Source organism: Lampris incognitus, chromosome 1, assembly GCF_029633865.1.
Source record: "Lampris incognitus isolate fLamInc1 chromosome 1, fLamInc1.hap2, whole genome shotgun sequence".
NCBI lineage: Eukaryota > Metazoa > Chordata > Actinopteri > Lampriformes > Lampridae > Lampris > Lampris incognitus.
The window spans coordinates 18806982-18820194 of record NC_079211.1 but is presented as its reverse complement, the minus strand read 5'-3'; the positions used below and the strand labels follow the sequence as shown (position 1 = coordinate 18820194).

The window sequence follows — 13213 nt, the reverse complement described above, 5'->3', positions numbered from 1 at the left end:
ATAAAATACTTGTTTATCCTTTCTTACATCGGAGTCCCGTGGACGGTTTCTACTTCTAACGCACACGAGTGGAGTCCGGGCAGTGGTTGAACTTCGACCCCCACGTCCGTAAGAAACACCGCTCCCGCTGGAGGACTGGACGGTTGTCGAAGGGTTTGAAACCAAAATAAATGGCAAGGTGGGCCAAATAGAGTCCTGTGTGTCCCCGCTCCTTCCTTGATCATGATGATGATGATGATGATGATGAGAGACTGAGGGCCCCCCCCCCAACAACACTTGGGGCCCCACCCAAAATAGAACACAACGCAGAGCTACTGATGAGAGTGACGGGCGTGCAGCAGGCTGACCAGCATAGAACAGCATAGGACTGCCCCCGTTACACTAAGTACACACATACACACACACACACACACACACACACACATATACATATATAATAAGGAACGATTCCACGGTTGGCAACCCTACTTGCACTTGCCCATCTTGGAAGATTGAGCAATCCTTTCTTGGTTGTTTGGGATAAGCTTTCTCTAGAATCCCGGGTCGCATTTGTGGCTCTTTTTTATGACTTGCATTTACTGGAACATTTGGAGGCTGGGGGAAAGTGTCAAAGTAGATTTGACAGGCAGACTAACACATTTCCTTCATTAAACTAGCATTCTTTTAAAACTGCGACCAGGATTTCACTCCTACCTAAAACGACCATGAGCGGTCAAAATTGCCGCCGATTTTTAAAATCTATATTCTATCAAGATAAAACCCAATTGCGATATTAATGCATTGCATATGTTAGTATGCCTGTTATGAAACGACTGACACCAAAATTAACATTTTAACAAATACGATTTTTAAACGATTTAAAATCGCCGCTGCCCAACGCCTGTAAATACGGCAACGCCATGGTGCGTCTGAAACGGCAGCTGTACCCAGACATGTTGGAAATAATCAAAACTCAAATGTAGACTACTGCTCTGCCCTGGAGAACGCCAGTGTTTCTAGACAGGGCAATGAACTTCACGAAGGAAATGACATGACCAACATACGTCATAATAGTGACATGACGTGCGCGATGACGCGCATTTATGCCCGGTCATTTTGATCTGTCGTGGTCGTTTTAGGTAGATATTACAACTTTTTAGTTTAATTGATCTAAAATTCATTTTAATGCAAACATGCAATTTTAGGAGCATTCAGGGAGCAGCAGGTCCGCCCCCCCTCCCAATGTTGTTAAACTTTGAAAATCCAAAACGGTCAAAATGACCGCGTTGGTCGTTCGAGGCCATAGCCACAAATCTATTCATGGTTTTATTATATTGAATTCACCTTCCTTTTTTACATTTCGAGTTATTAAAAAAACAACAACAGTGGTTTATTATATTATTCCAAGAGTTCAAAGAACCATCTATTTTTTAAAAATGATCACAGAAATTAGGAGAGGTTTTAGCATTGAAAGGCGACCCCTAACGGGAGCAGCCGAAAGTAGGAGTAGTAGTTTTAGCATTGAAAGACTTGTGTAATTGTGTATTCACAGTGAATATCTACAGGTATTACAATTTTACATCTGGCGAATCACATTTTTCCTGATTTCCATAGCATAATTGTGTACATGGAAGAAAAAAAAGAAAAAAAACGGCATTCCACAATTTCATCATTTAATTTCTCATTCTGTCAACTGCTCCTGAATACTGCACCATATTAAATACACAATGTAATGAAGAAAAGTGAATGAGAAAAAATTATCACTTCCACAATCCCAATGCTTGTCTTTATTTAAGTCTTGAAGTCTTGAGGGTCCTCTGCTCACTTCTTGCCTTCTACCATGATGATGTGGTAGCCAAACTTTGTCTTGACAGGAGGGTCTGTGTAGACAGGTTTATCCATGGAACTGACAGACAAGGCAAATGCTGCATCTTGGAAGGGTCCTACCATTGATCCCCGTGTCATCCAGCCCAGATCCCCCTGTAATGACCAAATTAAATGTTTATATATCCAGATCTCCAAAGAATATTCAGGATAAGCAACAAAAATGATTGAACCACAGAGTAAACATGAGCAATTAAGTCTACTAGGTGGATTTTAGTACATTCTACATTTGCAATATTCTAACAGCTCTAAGCATTACAACCTCATTCACGTGACTAGATTAAGTTCCACAATTAGAATGAGAAAGAAAATGTTTGTTGCTCCAAATGTAAATAATGGCAACTCAAAATAACTATTGAGGTGCCATTAAGCAACCAACTGAACTGTAAACTGTGGGACTGTGTATATACTATATACACACACACAAACACACACAAACATACACACAAAATTAGCTTGAAAATGTATATTTTTTAAAAACTTCATTCTATTAAATCTGTACTTTTGGATCTGACATTTTTTTTATTCATTTTAATTTGTGTTGACAGAGACCCATCACTTAGAGAACACAAATTATTTATTCAGATCAATTTTCAGTGAATTTTGTTTGACATTATTGATCTGAGATATGGAAGTTCATATAAATCCATCAGCTTTTTTTTTTTTTTTTTTTTTGGTGGAATGACCATTAATATTTATCCTTGAGAATAACAGAAACTCTAGCCTCAACTTGTCAGGCATAAAGAGAAGATTATCAAGCTATGAATGAAACAATTACCAAAAAAAAAAAATCGAATCAATTCAAAAGGGACAACTTGCGGCAATCACTTCTTAATTTACATCTTGATCACCTCAATTCACTTTCCCCTTTAGTAATACTGCAGATATTGAACAACATATTTTATATACTAGAATGGATCTGCTGTGCCACCAAAGTCTTGACTAAGTCAAAAGAATCATGTACACGATGTGTCTCTGGTCTTTATCCTATCTCTCCACAAATGCTGCACAAATATTTTGACTATCCAGCTTCAACAATCAGATTCAATTTAGGCTGATGACCTTACCCAAACACAAGATTGGTGTGCCAGTGAGGTCAGACAGATGGCTTGTAATATACCACATAGGGTGTTGAAGCAAGTCATTACTTATCAACATGGCCTTTCAAATTCAGCACCTCACTTCTAGAATTGACGTACAGAAAATAATGAAATAAGGATTACCTCTTTGTGACACTAGTTTGGATAAAATCCGCAAGCACTGATTATGGGAATCAAAATAAATGAATACACAAAAGAGCTAAATTTATTGTGGAAAAAACTTATCATGACTGTATGCATGCTCTTACTCCTTGTCTTGCTTTGTCTTCACTATACTGTGATGCTACTTCACTGAAACGAACTCCAGCCTTCAACTTCTCCATCGCTTCCATACATTTGCCATGCTTTTCACATAGGATGTGCCGAACCTAGGGGAAAGTACACATCACAAAATCATGCAAAAATTAGTTGTGACTTGTTGAAAAAAATGTGATGATTAAGACAGCTTGGGATAGTCTAGGGCACAGGTGTAAATAACTGTTCACAATTGGTCTAGTTCTAAAACATTAAGATTTACAAAACATCCTTGGTTTCGGTATACATTTCAGGGACTCCCCATTTGCTATTTCACCCAGATAATGCCACCTTAACCATTTCAACCTTGTCATTTTTAACCTTAAAGCCAACCCCAAACCTGGCCCTAGCCTTAACCCTACCCTAAACCCAAATTTTCACCTAACCTCAACCCTTATCTTAATTTAATGTTATCCCCTGGGTGAAATGGCATACAAATAGGGATTCCCATACATTTCAAAGTTTCAGCAAAAAGACAACTTCATCTTACACCTCCAACCCCACTATATTCTCCTTTTCTGCAACCCAAAAATGAAATGCCTGCCACCATGTTGCCTTTTATGCCAGCAGCAGAGGGTGACACACAGGTTTACTCTCCAAATTATATGACATGACTATTTAGTCCGCATAGCAGAATCACAAGCCATGATTCTCAGCTGGGAGACGAGTTGACAGTCAAAAAAAAAATCAAAACCTTTACATTATATATTGATAAATAAAAATCATGATTCAGTCACTTAAAACCCTCGTTTCGTTTTCGTTTTTAACATGTGCCTGCACATTGTTTTTAATGACAATAAATTGAATTGAATTACAAGATGGTGACCAGTTCGATCTCAAATAGTCATTTACTCCTACTATGTAAGATGAGTAGCAAAATCTGTCCCCCAGACCACCTCCAAGCCCCTTTCATTTAAAGAGGAGTGACGATGAAACAGGAGAGGAAAGAGGCAGTCAAGCTAGAGAGCTTTCCCATGAACCCCTACTGGGATCGACTGAATTCATATCCGGCCTTTGCCTCACTATTGCGGTAAACGTCTAACCAGGGAAGTTGAGTATTAGTACCTTAACCGCAGTGCCCCCCTTTTGTGCCTTTTCTTTCTTATCTGTGTCTGCACCACCTGAAGCAGCTCCACCTGAGCAGTAACGTTGCGGGGAAAACAATACAGTGGTTAACAAATTAAAATGATCACAACAGAAAATAGTTAAAACTTAAGTCACAAGAAGACAGTGACACCATACAAATGAGTATTTTAAGGCAGCATGTATTGCAGCTCTATGCTACTTGGATAGTGAGAGGGGCTAGCTATTAGCTAACAGGCAAAAAAACAACAACAGCAAATTAGCAATGTAGCTTGTAGCTAAAACCAGGGGTTTACACTAACCTTTACCACCCTTGCCACCTTTTCCCTTTGGTGGCATTGCAGGACAATTTTTCCAAAAAAAATCAAGAAATACTGACTAGGGAAGAAAGCCCTAGTCACCACCCATGCTATGTTATAAACATGCGGCAGCCTGCGCTAAGCGTCAGACGGCTCCCAAAAATCGTCAGCAGGAAGTTGCGCGTCATTAAAAATAAATAAATAAATAAATCAGCATTGGCCATGTACGTTTGCACACACGTAGAATTTGACCCCGGTTTCATGGCTCTCGGTGTACTTAACATAGAATAATGCAACACTCTTCAGATGTATTCCCAAAGATAGATTATATACAGGCAAAATAAGAGATAATAAAGCGCAATGGTGCAGAGAATATATCAGAGACGCCGAAGTCAATGTCAGCAGTTTACTTACATGCCTGATGTAGATGGACATGACAAAGTGTACCAGTATACGTACAACGTACAGTATATGCGACGTGATAGGATTTATTTGACAATGTTCAGCGTTTAACTGAATGACAGCCCGCGCGGCGGGGCGGGGGGGGGGTCTTTTTATATCTCATTTATTTTGGTGCAATTTACAAAACGGAAGTTGTGCACATCTGCGCATTGATACATAGTCAAAGAAGGTTGAATCAGTTCACCTGGATCAACTTTTATTGACAGATACGTGTTTCGGCGTTAAAGGACGAGACGAGTCATGAGTGCTGACATATTCTTTATCTGGCTTGTTATGAACTAATTCTACCTTCTTTGGACTTTCTTACCTGGATTATTGAGCATGCATCAAGACGCATTGATACGTAGTTATATCCCGATGTACATCACATCTTCTTTTACTAAATGTAAAACTAAAAAGAAAAGTATTTTTAACCAATCGAGTAGAAAAAAGGCGTTTCTGGCCCTGTGCTTTCTCTCAATTCGCTGCGCAATAAGCGATTCTGTTAAGTAGGTAAGTGAGATATAAAACTGCACACGAACGAACGAACATTCAATTCAATTCTATTCAATTCAAAACTTTATTGCAGACTCAGGGTCCATAACAGACAAAACAAATAGGTAAAAGACAAGCCCCAGACAATCCAAACAGTAAACACAATAAAATAATATAAATGGAACAAATCAATGTCGTATAAGAAGGCAGCTATACCAGTGGTCCCATCGCCGGGATTGGTAGCGTGTGGCACTGAATCTTATATTAGTTCAACTCTTGATGATTACATTATCAGAACATAATTCCATAATTAAGCTTTTTTAAAGTGTAACTTCTCCCCAAGGTCTGAAGACTACCTCCGCCCACTGCATAATTTTGAAAAATGCTAAAAAGTGGAAAGGGCTGAAGGGGGGGGGCAGGAGTAGCTGGGGAGACCTGCAAAGTTTCAAGTTGTACATATAAAGTTACGTCTGCCCGTCGGTCCATCCGTGGACGTAACTTGATATGTACAACTTGAAACTTTTCCCCTGTTTGCTTGTAGGTGCAGGTGAAAGTTTGTCGACGATTCTGTGCATGTCGGCGACTAGGGTTGCCAACCGCTCCTTAAAATAAGGAATCGTTCCTTATTATATATAAAATATATATCTAAATAATATGTGTGTGTATAGTGTAAGACACATTATTTTTTGTTATGCCCGCGCCGCCCCGTCCATCCAACCCCCGCCCCTGTTCCTTATTTCCATTTCAAGGAGTTGGCAAGTGACATTTAGCTATGGTAAATCTTGCAGGCATCGTGAAAAATATGCAATTGCTCACGCCAACAAACAAGAAACTGGTATGACCGCTGCAGTGGAAACGGAAGTCAGTGGGCTACCGTTATGCGCAGAGTGGATTCCGAACCATTGCGCCAAAATTGAAAATGATGAAATGAGTGTAAATTGAGCGAAATTCAAAAGGTAGAAAATATAATAAAGGCGAAGGGTTAGCGAGTAAAGTATTGTAAACTACTAATAAGACACGTTAGCCCCTAGCTAACGGGTCTGACCCTTTAGTCGAGCGGTTAGTGATGTCGCCTTGTGGTGCACTACACTCCGTATCGAATCCCGCACCGGGCAAGAAAATAACCGGTTGTGGAGTTAGAAAACAACGAGACAGGAGACGTGAGAGTAGACGTAGTCGAGGTAGTTTAATAGCTCCAACCTAGCATGTCATACATTCGATAATGACACTGAACTAAACTGTGAACCGGAAGCGGAAGTGCATTATCTGACCCCTCGCCTCTTCCCTTAAAGGTACACCGTCCTCTTAGGTGAATGTATCTCGTTATATAGATGTGGGTCACCACACAGGCCCCCCCAGAATTCACCTACACAAAACAATGCAAAACAGCAAAAGTGCAAGTCATGAACATAAAAATAGACTCTACAACAGAACAGTCAATGACATAGTCACGGGGAAAACAGGTGACGAGTCCTGTGTGGTGACCCACATCTATATAACGAAAGACATTCACCTAAGAGGACGGTGTACCTTTAAGGGAAGAGGCGAGGGGTCAGATAATGCACTTCCGCTTCCGGCTCACAGTTCAGTTCAGTGTCGTTGTCGATGCGTCTAACGCCGCCACTACGTGGAAGTACTGCGTTGCATCCTGCGTTATCCCTCTCAGCTGGAACCGGGCTTCCACATGTTGAAACCACGGCCGTGGATTATGCTGCCAAAAGTCGGGTAGCTTCACAGCGGCGTAAATGCTAGCGTTAGCAATAGCCATGTTGTTAGCACCGGCGTCGGGAGCGGGTACCGCGGCAGCATTATTCCCGGCGTCTTCGTTGTCAGACATACTCGTATTAGTAGTTCGATCACGTCGGGGTCACCAATGTGGAGTTAGAAAACAATAAGACAGGAGACGTGAGAGTAGACATAGTCGAGGTAGTTTACTAGCTCCAACTTAGCATGTCATACATTCGACAACGACACTGAACTGAACTGTGAAGCGGAAGTGCATTATCTGACCCCTCGCCTCTTCCCTTAAAGGTACACCGTCCTCTTAGGTGAATGTCTCTCGTTATATAGATGTGGGTCACCACACGGTTACACTATGAACAATGACGCTCAAGTCAGCATATTGTAGCTAATTCTGGAGGCAACCACAGGAACTGTCCCGGCCGGAACGCGAAACGCGTATCGCGGGCGACATCGCTTACCGCTCGACTAAAGGGTCCGACCCGTCAGCTAGTGACCAAAGTGTCTACTTATCCATGCAAGTTACACTACCCCCCTCCTTCGGGAAGCGCGTCCCCCCGCGCTTAAGCATATCAGTTCCCTCACGCCTCTGGGCGCACACGCTTCCGATGACCTCACGGTCGCGAACCCGGTTCGGGCGATACGGGTTCGCGTCTCGGCCGCGGCAGTTCCTGTGGTTGCCGCCCGAATTCGCTACATTGGTGTCAGAAGTGGGATGCTGCGACCGTGAGGTCATCGGAAGCGCGTGCGCTCAGAGGCGTGAGGGAGCTGATATGCTGAAGCGCGGGGGCGCGCTTACTGAGGGGGGTTGTCCCCTGAATTCACTATAATATTGTAACGTGCATGTATTAGTAGACACGTTGGCCGCCGGCTGGCGGGTCTGACCCTTCAGTCGAGCGGTTAACGATGTCTCCTGCGGTGCGGGCAATACAGGTTCGCTTCCCGGCCGCGGCAGTTCCTGTGGGTGCGTTGTCCCCCCCGAATTCGCTCCAATATATTTGAAAATGAGTGCGGTGATTAGGGGGCGTTAACATTCTTTTTTCATGTCATTACTTTGATAAGTCCCAACCGGTCGACTCTACGTCAGCACTGGCCTTGCAAGGTTCGGAGCTGATTTCCAACAGCGTTTGAACGCTGACACGAGCCACCGGACGGTAAACGGAGGGATTTTAATTTTGAACCGTCAGTAAAATCATGCAAACGACTACCCAAGAGGAGAAGGGGGAAGAGCAGCGAGATGAAATCGAAGGATGCGAACAGGAGAAACTACGAGAAGCGAGTGTTGGGCAAGAGGAGGCAGCTGGAGAAAATGAGAATGATGGATGGGAGGAAGGCCTAGATGAGGAGTTTATGATAATGAGACAGAGGCGGGTGTACTGCTCCTTCGACCAGAGCGGTGATTCTTGGCTGCGTTCCTCCTCCGTTGATCGGAAAGAGGTGGGGGATGTGGCCCTGTCCGACCCGACTGGTCCGGATAAGGTGAGTCTAAGAGATCAAGTCACCAAACCGGAGCGCTCTGACCCAGTCCAACTGAGGTTCCAGTATGACAAGAGGTGGGGTATAGGAAACGGGGGCATTAAGACCTTTTTTCGGCACAGGAGGAGGCAACACAGGCAACCTTCAGCAGCAATGAAAAAGAGGAGCGAAAATCGGCGACGTAACATGGATGAACCTCTGCCGGGGTGGTTGGTAGGTCTGATGTTCAACATTGAGGAGGCAACAACACATGAGCTGGTCGTCGAGAAAGCCCTTGAGAGTGCACAGACGACGCCAAACCTCGTTTCTTCAGGGGATGAATGAGCAGGCCTGTCTTAAGGCTGAGATCCTGCCAACAGAATGAATGGTGCCTAAAGGTATATTGGATACCTTGGAGTTATTCTTCTTTCCGTCTCTATTGCCTTGCAATAGCTTGGAGTCTTTTAGTTTAGCTGGTTGTTAGGTTATGTGTACCCTTGTAACTAAATACTGTGAATCAATGTACAAGGGGTTATATTTCTTTTTAGTGTGAAGCTTGATAAACATTTTTTGCACCATTAAATCTTTCTTTTGCGGGCCACTAAGTTTTCATTTATTTCAAACATTTGTTGTGTGTGCTCAACAAATGAACGTCCGAACGGCATGAAGAAATGGAGAAAAATGTTTACTTTAAAAAAAAAGCCGATTTAAAACAGTAGGTGGCGCGTTGAGCCATTTTTTAAACCATGAAATGCCATTTTTTTGTACATTTGGTAAGAAATGTAAACGTTAACACCAGCATTGATGCGTTTCATCGTCGTACGGTCATGTTCAGTTTATAGCTAAGAAAACAAAATGCATTACAGCTCTTTAAATAGCCTCAACACTAATTTGAACCATTGCTCATAGGGTTATTAGTATGCAGCAGTGGTGCCCAAACCTGCTCCTGGAGAGCTACCCTCCTGCCGGTTTTCACTCCAACCCTGATTTAACACAGCTGATTCAATTAATCAAGGTCTTGGTCCGTAGGTAATTAGTAGAATCAGGTGTGTTAAATTAGGGTTGGAGTGGAGAAACGGCAGGTGTGTCAAGTTAAGTAACCATGTTAAAACGGATGCAATTCCCTGTGTGCGGGGTCGATAGTTTCCTAACTGCTTCCGGCGTATGACAGCCTGGCTAGCCGATTACCTATCACCTAGACCCCGTAACGTCATCATTTTCAATAAAAAATGTCATGCTGTTGCGTTTGCAGTAAGTTCTTAGAATACAAATAAATTCTGACATAATTCTAACCTGAACACAAACATAACCAAACAACTGTTCCTTAAGTTGCCATCTAATTTTTCTTTCTTCGTCTGTTTGTTTTGTTTTGGATTTTTTAAAGTACAAGTCCCATAACAGAGAACAATTCAATATTGTGGCGAATTCTACTAGTGTTTCTGCTCCTGGTTCATTCGCATATTACCCACAATGCAACTGAGGTGTCGATGTTTTGGTTACGTTGTGGGATATTGAACATGTTAAAAATGGGCATATCTGTTACAGATAGCGGTGATGTGGTGGAAGGTATTGGGGACGTTATGAGAGAAGTTGTATTAGAGAACATGCTATTTCCCACCACGAGGGTAAAGAGTAGGCAAATAGATATAGAGGGTCGCTTCGGTGACGAAGGAGAGGGGGGGGGAGCACCAGCACCAATACAAACGTGTGTCTGTTTTGACTAGAGGTCCTTAAAAGCTTGTTTGTTAACTCTGTAAGGTCGGCTAAGAAGACCATTATTTATCTACGTCACATTGGTGTCAGAAGTGGGATGGGGAGCCGTAAGCCGCGCCCAGAGGCGTGAAGGCGCGCCCAGAGGCGTGAAGGTGCTGATATGCTTAGCTTCCCGAAGGAGGTGGGTAGTGTAACGTGCAAGGATAAGTAGACACGTTGGCCGCTGGCTGACGGGTCGGACCCATTAGTCGACTGGTTAACATTGTCGCTTGCGGTGCAGGAGATATGGGTTCGCGTCCCGACTGTGGTGGTTCCCGGACGCCCCCCCCGAATTCGCTACAATATTTTAGAACAGTCCTTGCTTCCAAGTTGAGCCTGTCGGGTGGCTTGCACAGCCGTCCCACCCGAGAGTGAGAGTGGGCTCTGGCAGGAGGGTAGGGTTAAAGTAAGTGTGGACTCGGATAGGGTTAGGGCCGTGAGCTGGTGAGCTTGGTGGGGAAGGAGCCTCACCCCCAGTTTGCTCATGCCTCAGTTCTGTGCACCTTGCCCTCAGGTCTGGACTATGATCTGGGTCATCCACGCGAGTGCATGGTGCGTTGTCCTGGTTTGACGTCTGCTCTGCTATGCACAGATCCACCCTGTTGCGGCGGTAGAGAGAGCCACTGACATCAACTTCTTCAATAACATAAACAATTGTAACCGGTTATTGTTTTGCCCGGCGCGGGATTCGATACGGGGTGTACTGCACCACAAGGCGACATCACTAACCGCTCGGCTAAAGGGTCAGGCCCGTTAGCTAGGAGCTAACGTGTCTTATTAGTAGTTTACAGTCGTCACCCTCCCCGGAAGCGCGCCCTCGCGCTTGTTCTTCCCGCGCTCCGAAGAGACTTCTGAGGATCTGCACACTTCCGGATCCCACCGCTGCCACCAATGTAACCGGTTATTTTCTTGCCCGGTGCGGGATTCGATACGGGGTGTACTGCACCACAAGGCGACGTCACTAACCGCTCGGCTAAAGGGTCAGACCCGTTAGCTAGGGGCTAACGTGTCTTATTAGTAGTTTACACAATGATTGTTGTTGTCAAACTGTAGAATTTTTTTTAACAAGAACATTAATGCAGGACATGGTTTGTCGATCATCCACTTTAACAGCAGAAGTCTTTATGCAAACTTTCAAAACATAAAGGGATATTTAAATCTATTCAAGAAACCATTCAATGTCATAGCGATATCTGAGACTTGGCTCAAGCTTGAGAAAGGGGTGGACTTTCAGTTGGATGGCTACCATTTAAATTACATGATTAGAGAGAACAAGAAAGGGGGAGATGTGGCTCTATAGGTAGACAAAGAACTCAATCACAAGGTAATAGAAAACATGTCTACAACTGCTGATGATATAATGGAATGCATTACCATAGAAATTTGCATGGAAAAGGGGAAAAATATAATTGTTAGTTATGTGTACAGAGCACTTGGAGCCACCATTGAAAATGTTGAGGAAATGTTTGCTCGGTCAGGTCAGAAGGTAATGTTTATTTGTGAGGACTTTAACATAGATTTGATGAATCCCAACAAGCACAAATTGGTGATTTTATTGAATTAATATACAGCATGACTCTCTATCCAACAATCACTAAACCCTGTAGAATAACTTCACACTATGCTACTCTAATAGACAACATAATATGGACAATAATATCGTGAGTGGGTTGCTGACAAATGACATAAGTGACCATCTGCCAGTTTTTGTGATCTATGGCTATGATTATATGAAGGCTACTACTACTACTACTACTACTTTCGGCTGCTCCCGTTAGGGGTCACCACAGCGGATCATCCGTTTCCATTTCTTCCTGTCTTCTGCGTCTTCCTCTGCCACACCAGCCACCTGCATGTCTTCCCTCACCACATCCATAAACCTCCTCTTTGGCCTTCCTCTTCTCCTCTTCCCTGGCAGCTCCATATTCAGCATCCTTCTCCCAATATACTCAGCATCTCTCCTCCACACATGTCCAAGCCATCTCAGTCTTGCCTCTCTTGCGTTGTCTCCAAACCGTCCAACCTGAGCGGTCCCTCTAATATAATCGTTCCTAATCCTGTCCTTCTTCGTTACTCCCAGTGAAAATCTTAGCATCTTCAACTCTGCCACCTCCAGCTCCGCCTCCTGTCTTTTCGTCAGTGCCACTGTCTCCAAACCATATAACATAGCTGGTCTCACAACCATCTTGTAAACTTTCCCTTTAACTCTTGTTGGTACCCTTCTGTCGCAAATCACTCCTGACACACTTCTCCACCCACTCCACCCTGCCTGCACTCTCTTTTTCACCTCTCTACTGCACTCCCCGTTACTTTGGACGTTTGACCCCAAGTATTTAAACTCAAATGCCTTTGTCACCTCCACTCCTTGCATCCTGACCATTCCACTGTCCTCTCTCTCATTCACGCATAGGTACTCCGTCTTGCTCCTACTGACTTTCATTCCTCTTCTCTCCAGTGCATACCTCCACCTCTCCAGGCTCTCCTCAACCTGCACCCTACTCTCGCTACAGATCACAATGTCATCCGCGAACATCATCGTCCATGGAGACTCCTGCCTGATCTTGTCCGTCAACCTGTCCATCACCATTGCAAACAAGAAAGGGCTCAGAGCCGATCCTTGATGTAATCCCACCTCCACCTTGAACCCATCTGTCATTCCAACCGCACACCTCACCATTGTCACACTGCCCT

General features: G+C 43.7%; 1 protein-coding gene across 1 annotated transcript; it reads right to left on the bottom strand.

Moving 5' to 3' along the window:
* Positions 1–1199: 1199 nt before the first annotated feature.
* Positions 1200–4798, bottom strand: pin4 (protein (peptidylprolyl cis/trans isomerase) NIMA-interacting, 4 (parvulin)). The gene is made up of 4 exons (XM_056292116.1): positions 4643–4798; positions 4323–4393; positions 3212–3331; positions 1200–1959 (listed from the first exon to the last, which is right to left on the bottom strand). The coding sequence occupies exons 1-4, from the start codon at positions 4677–4679 to the stop codon at positions 1801–1803; spliced, it is 387 nt and encodes a 128-aa protein (XP_056148091.1). The 5' UTR covers positions 4680–4798; the 3' UTR covers positions 1200–1800.
* Between the last annotated feature and the right edge of the window lie 8415 nt (positions 4799–13213).

Excerpts from the sequence above, each read along its gene's own strand:
- pin4 (XM_056292116.1), bottom strand. The coding sequence starts at position 4,679 with ATGCCACCAAAGGGAAAAGGTGGCAAGGGTGGTAAAG. Across the intron at positions 4,394-4,642 it reads AGGTGGCAAGGGTGGTAAAG|GTGGAGCTGCTTCAGGTGGT; the intron begins GTTAGTGTAAAC and ends GTTACTGCTCAG. Across the intron at positions 3,332-4,322 it reads AGGGGGGCACTGCGGTTAAG|GTTCGGCACATCCTATGTGA; the intron begins GTACTAATACTC and ends ACTTTCCCCTAG.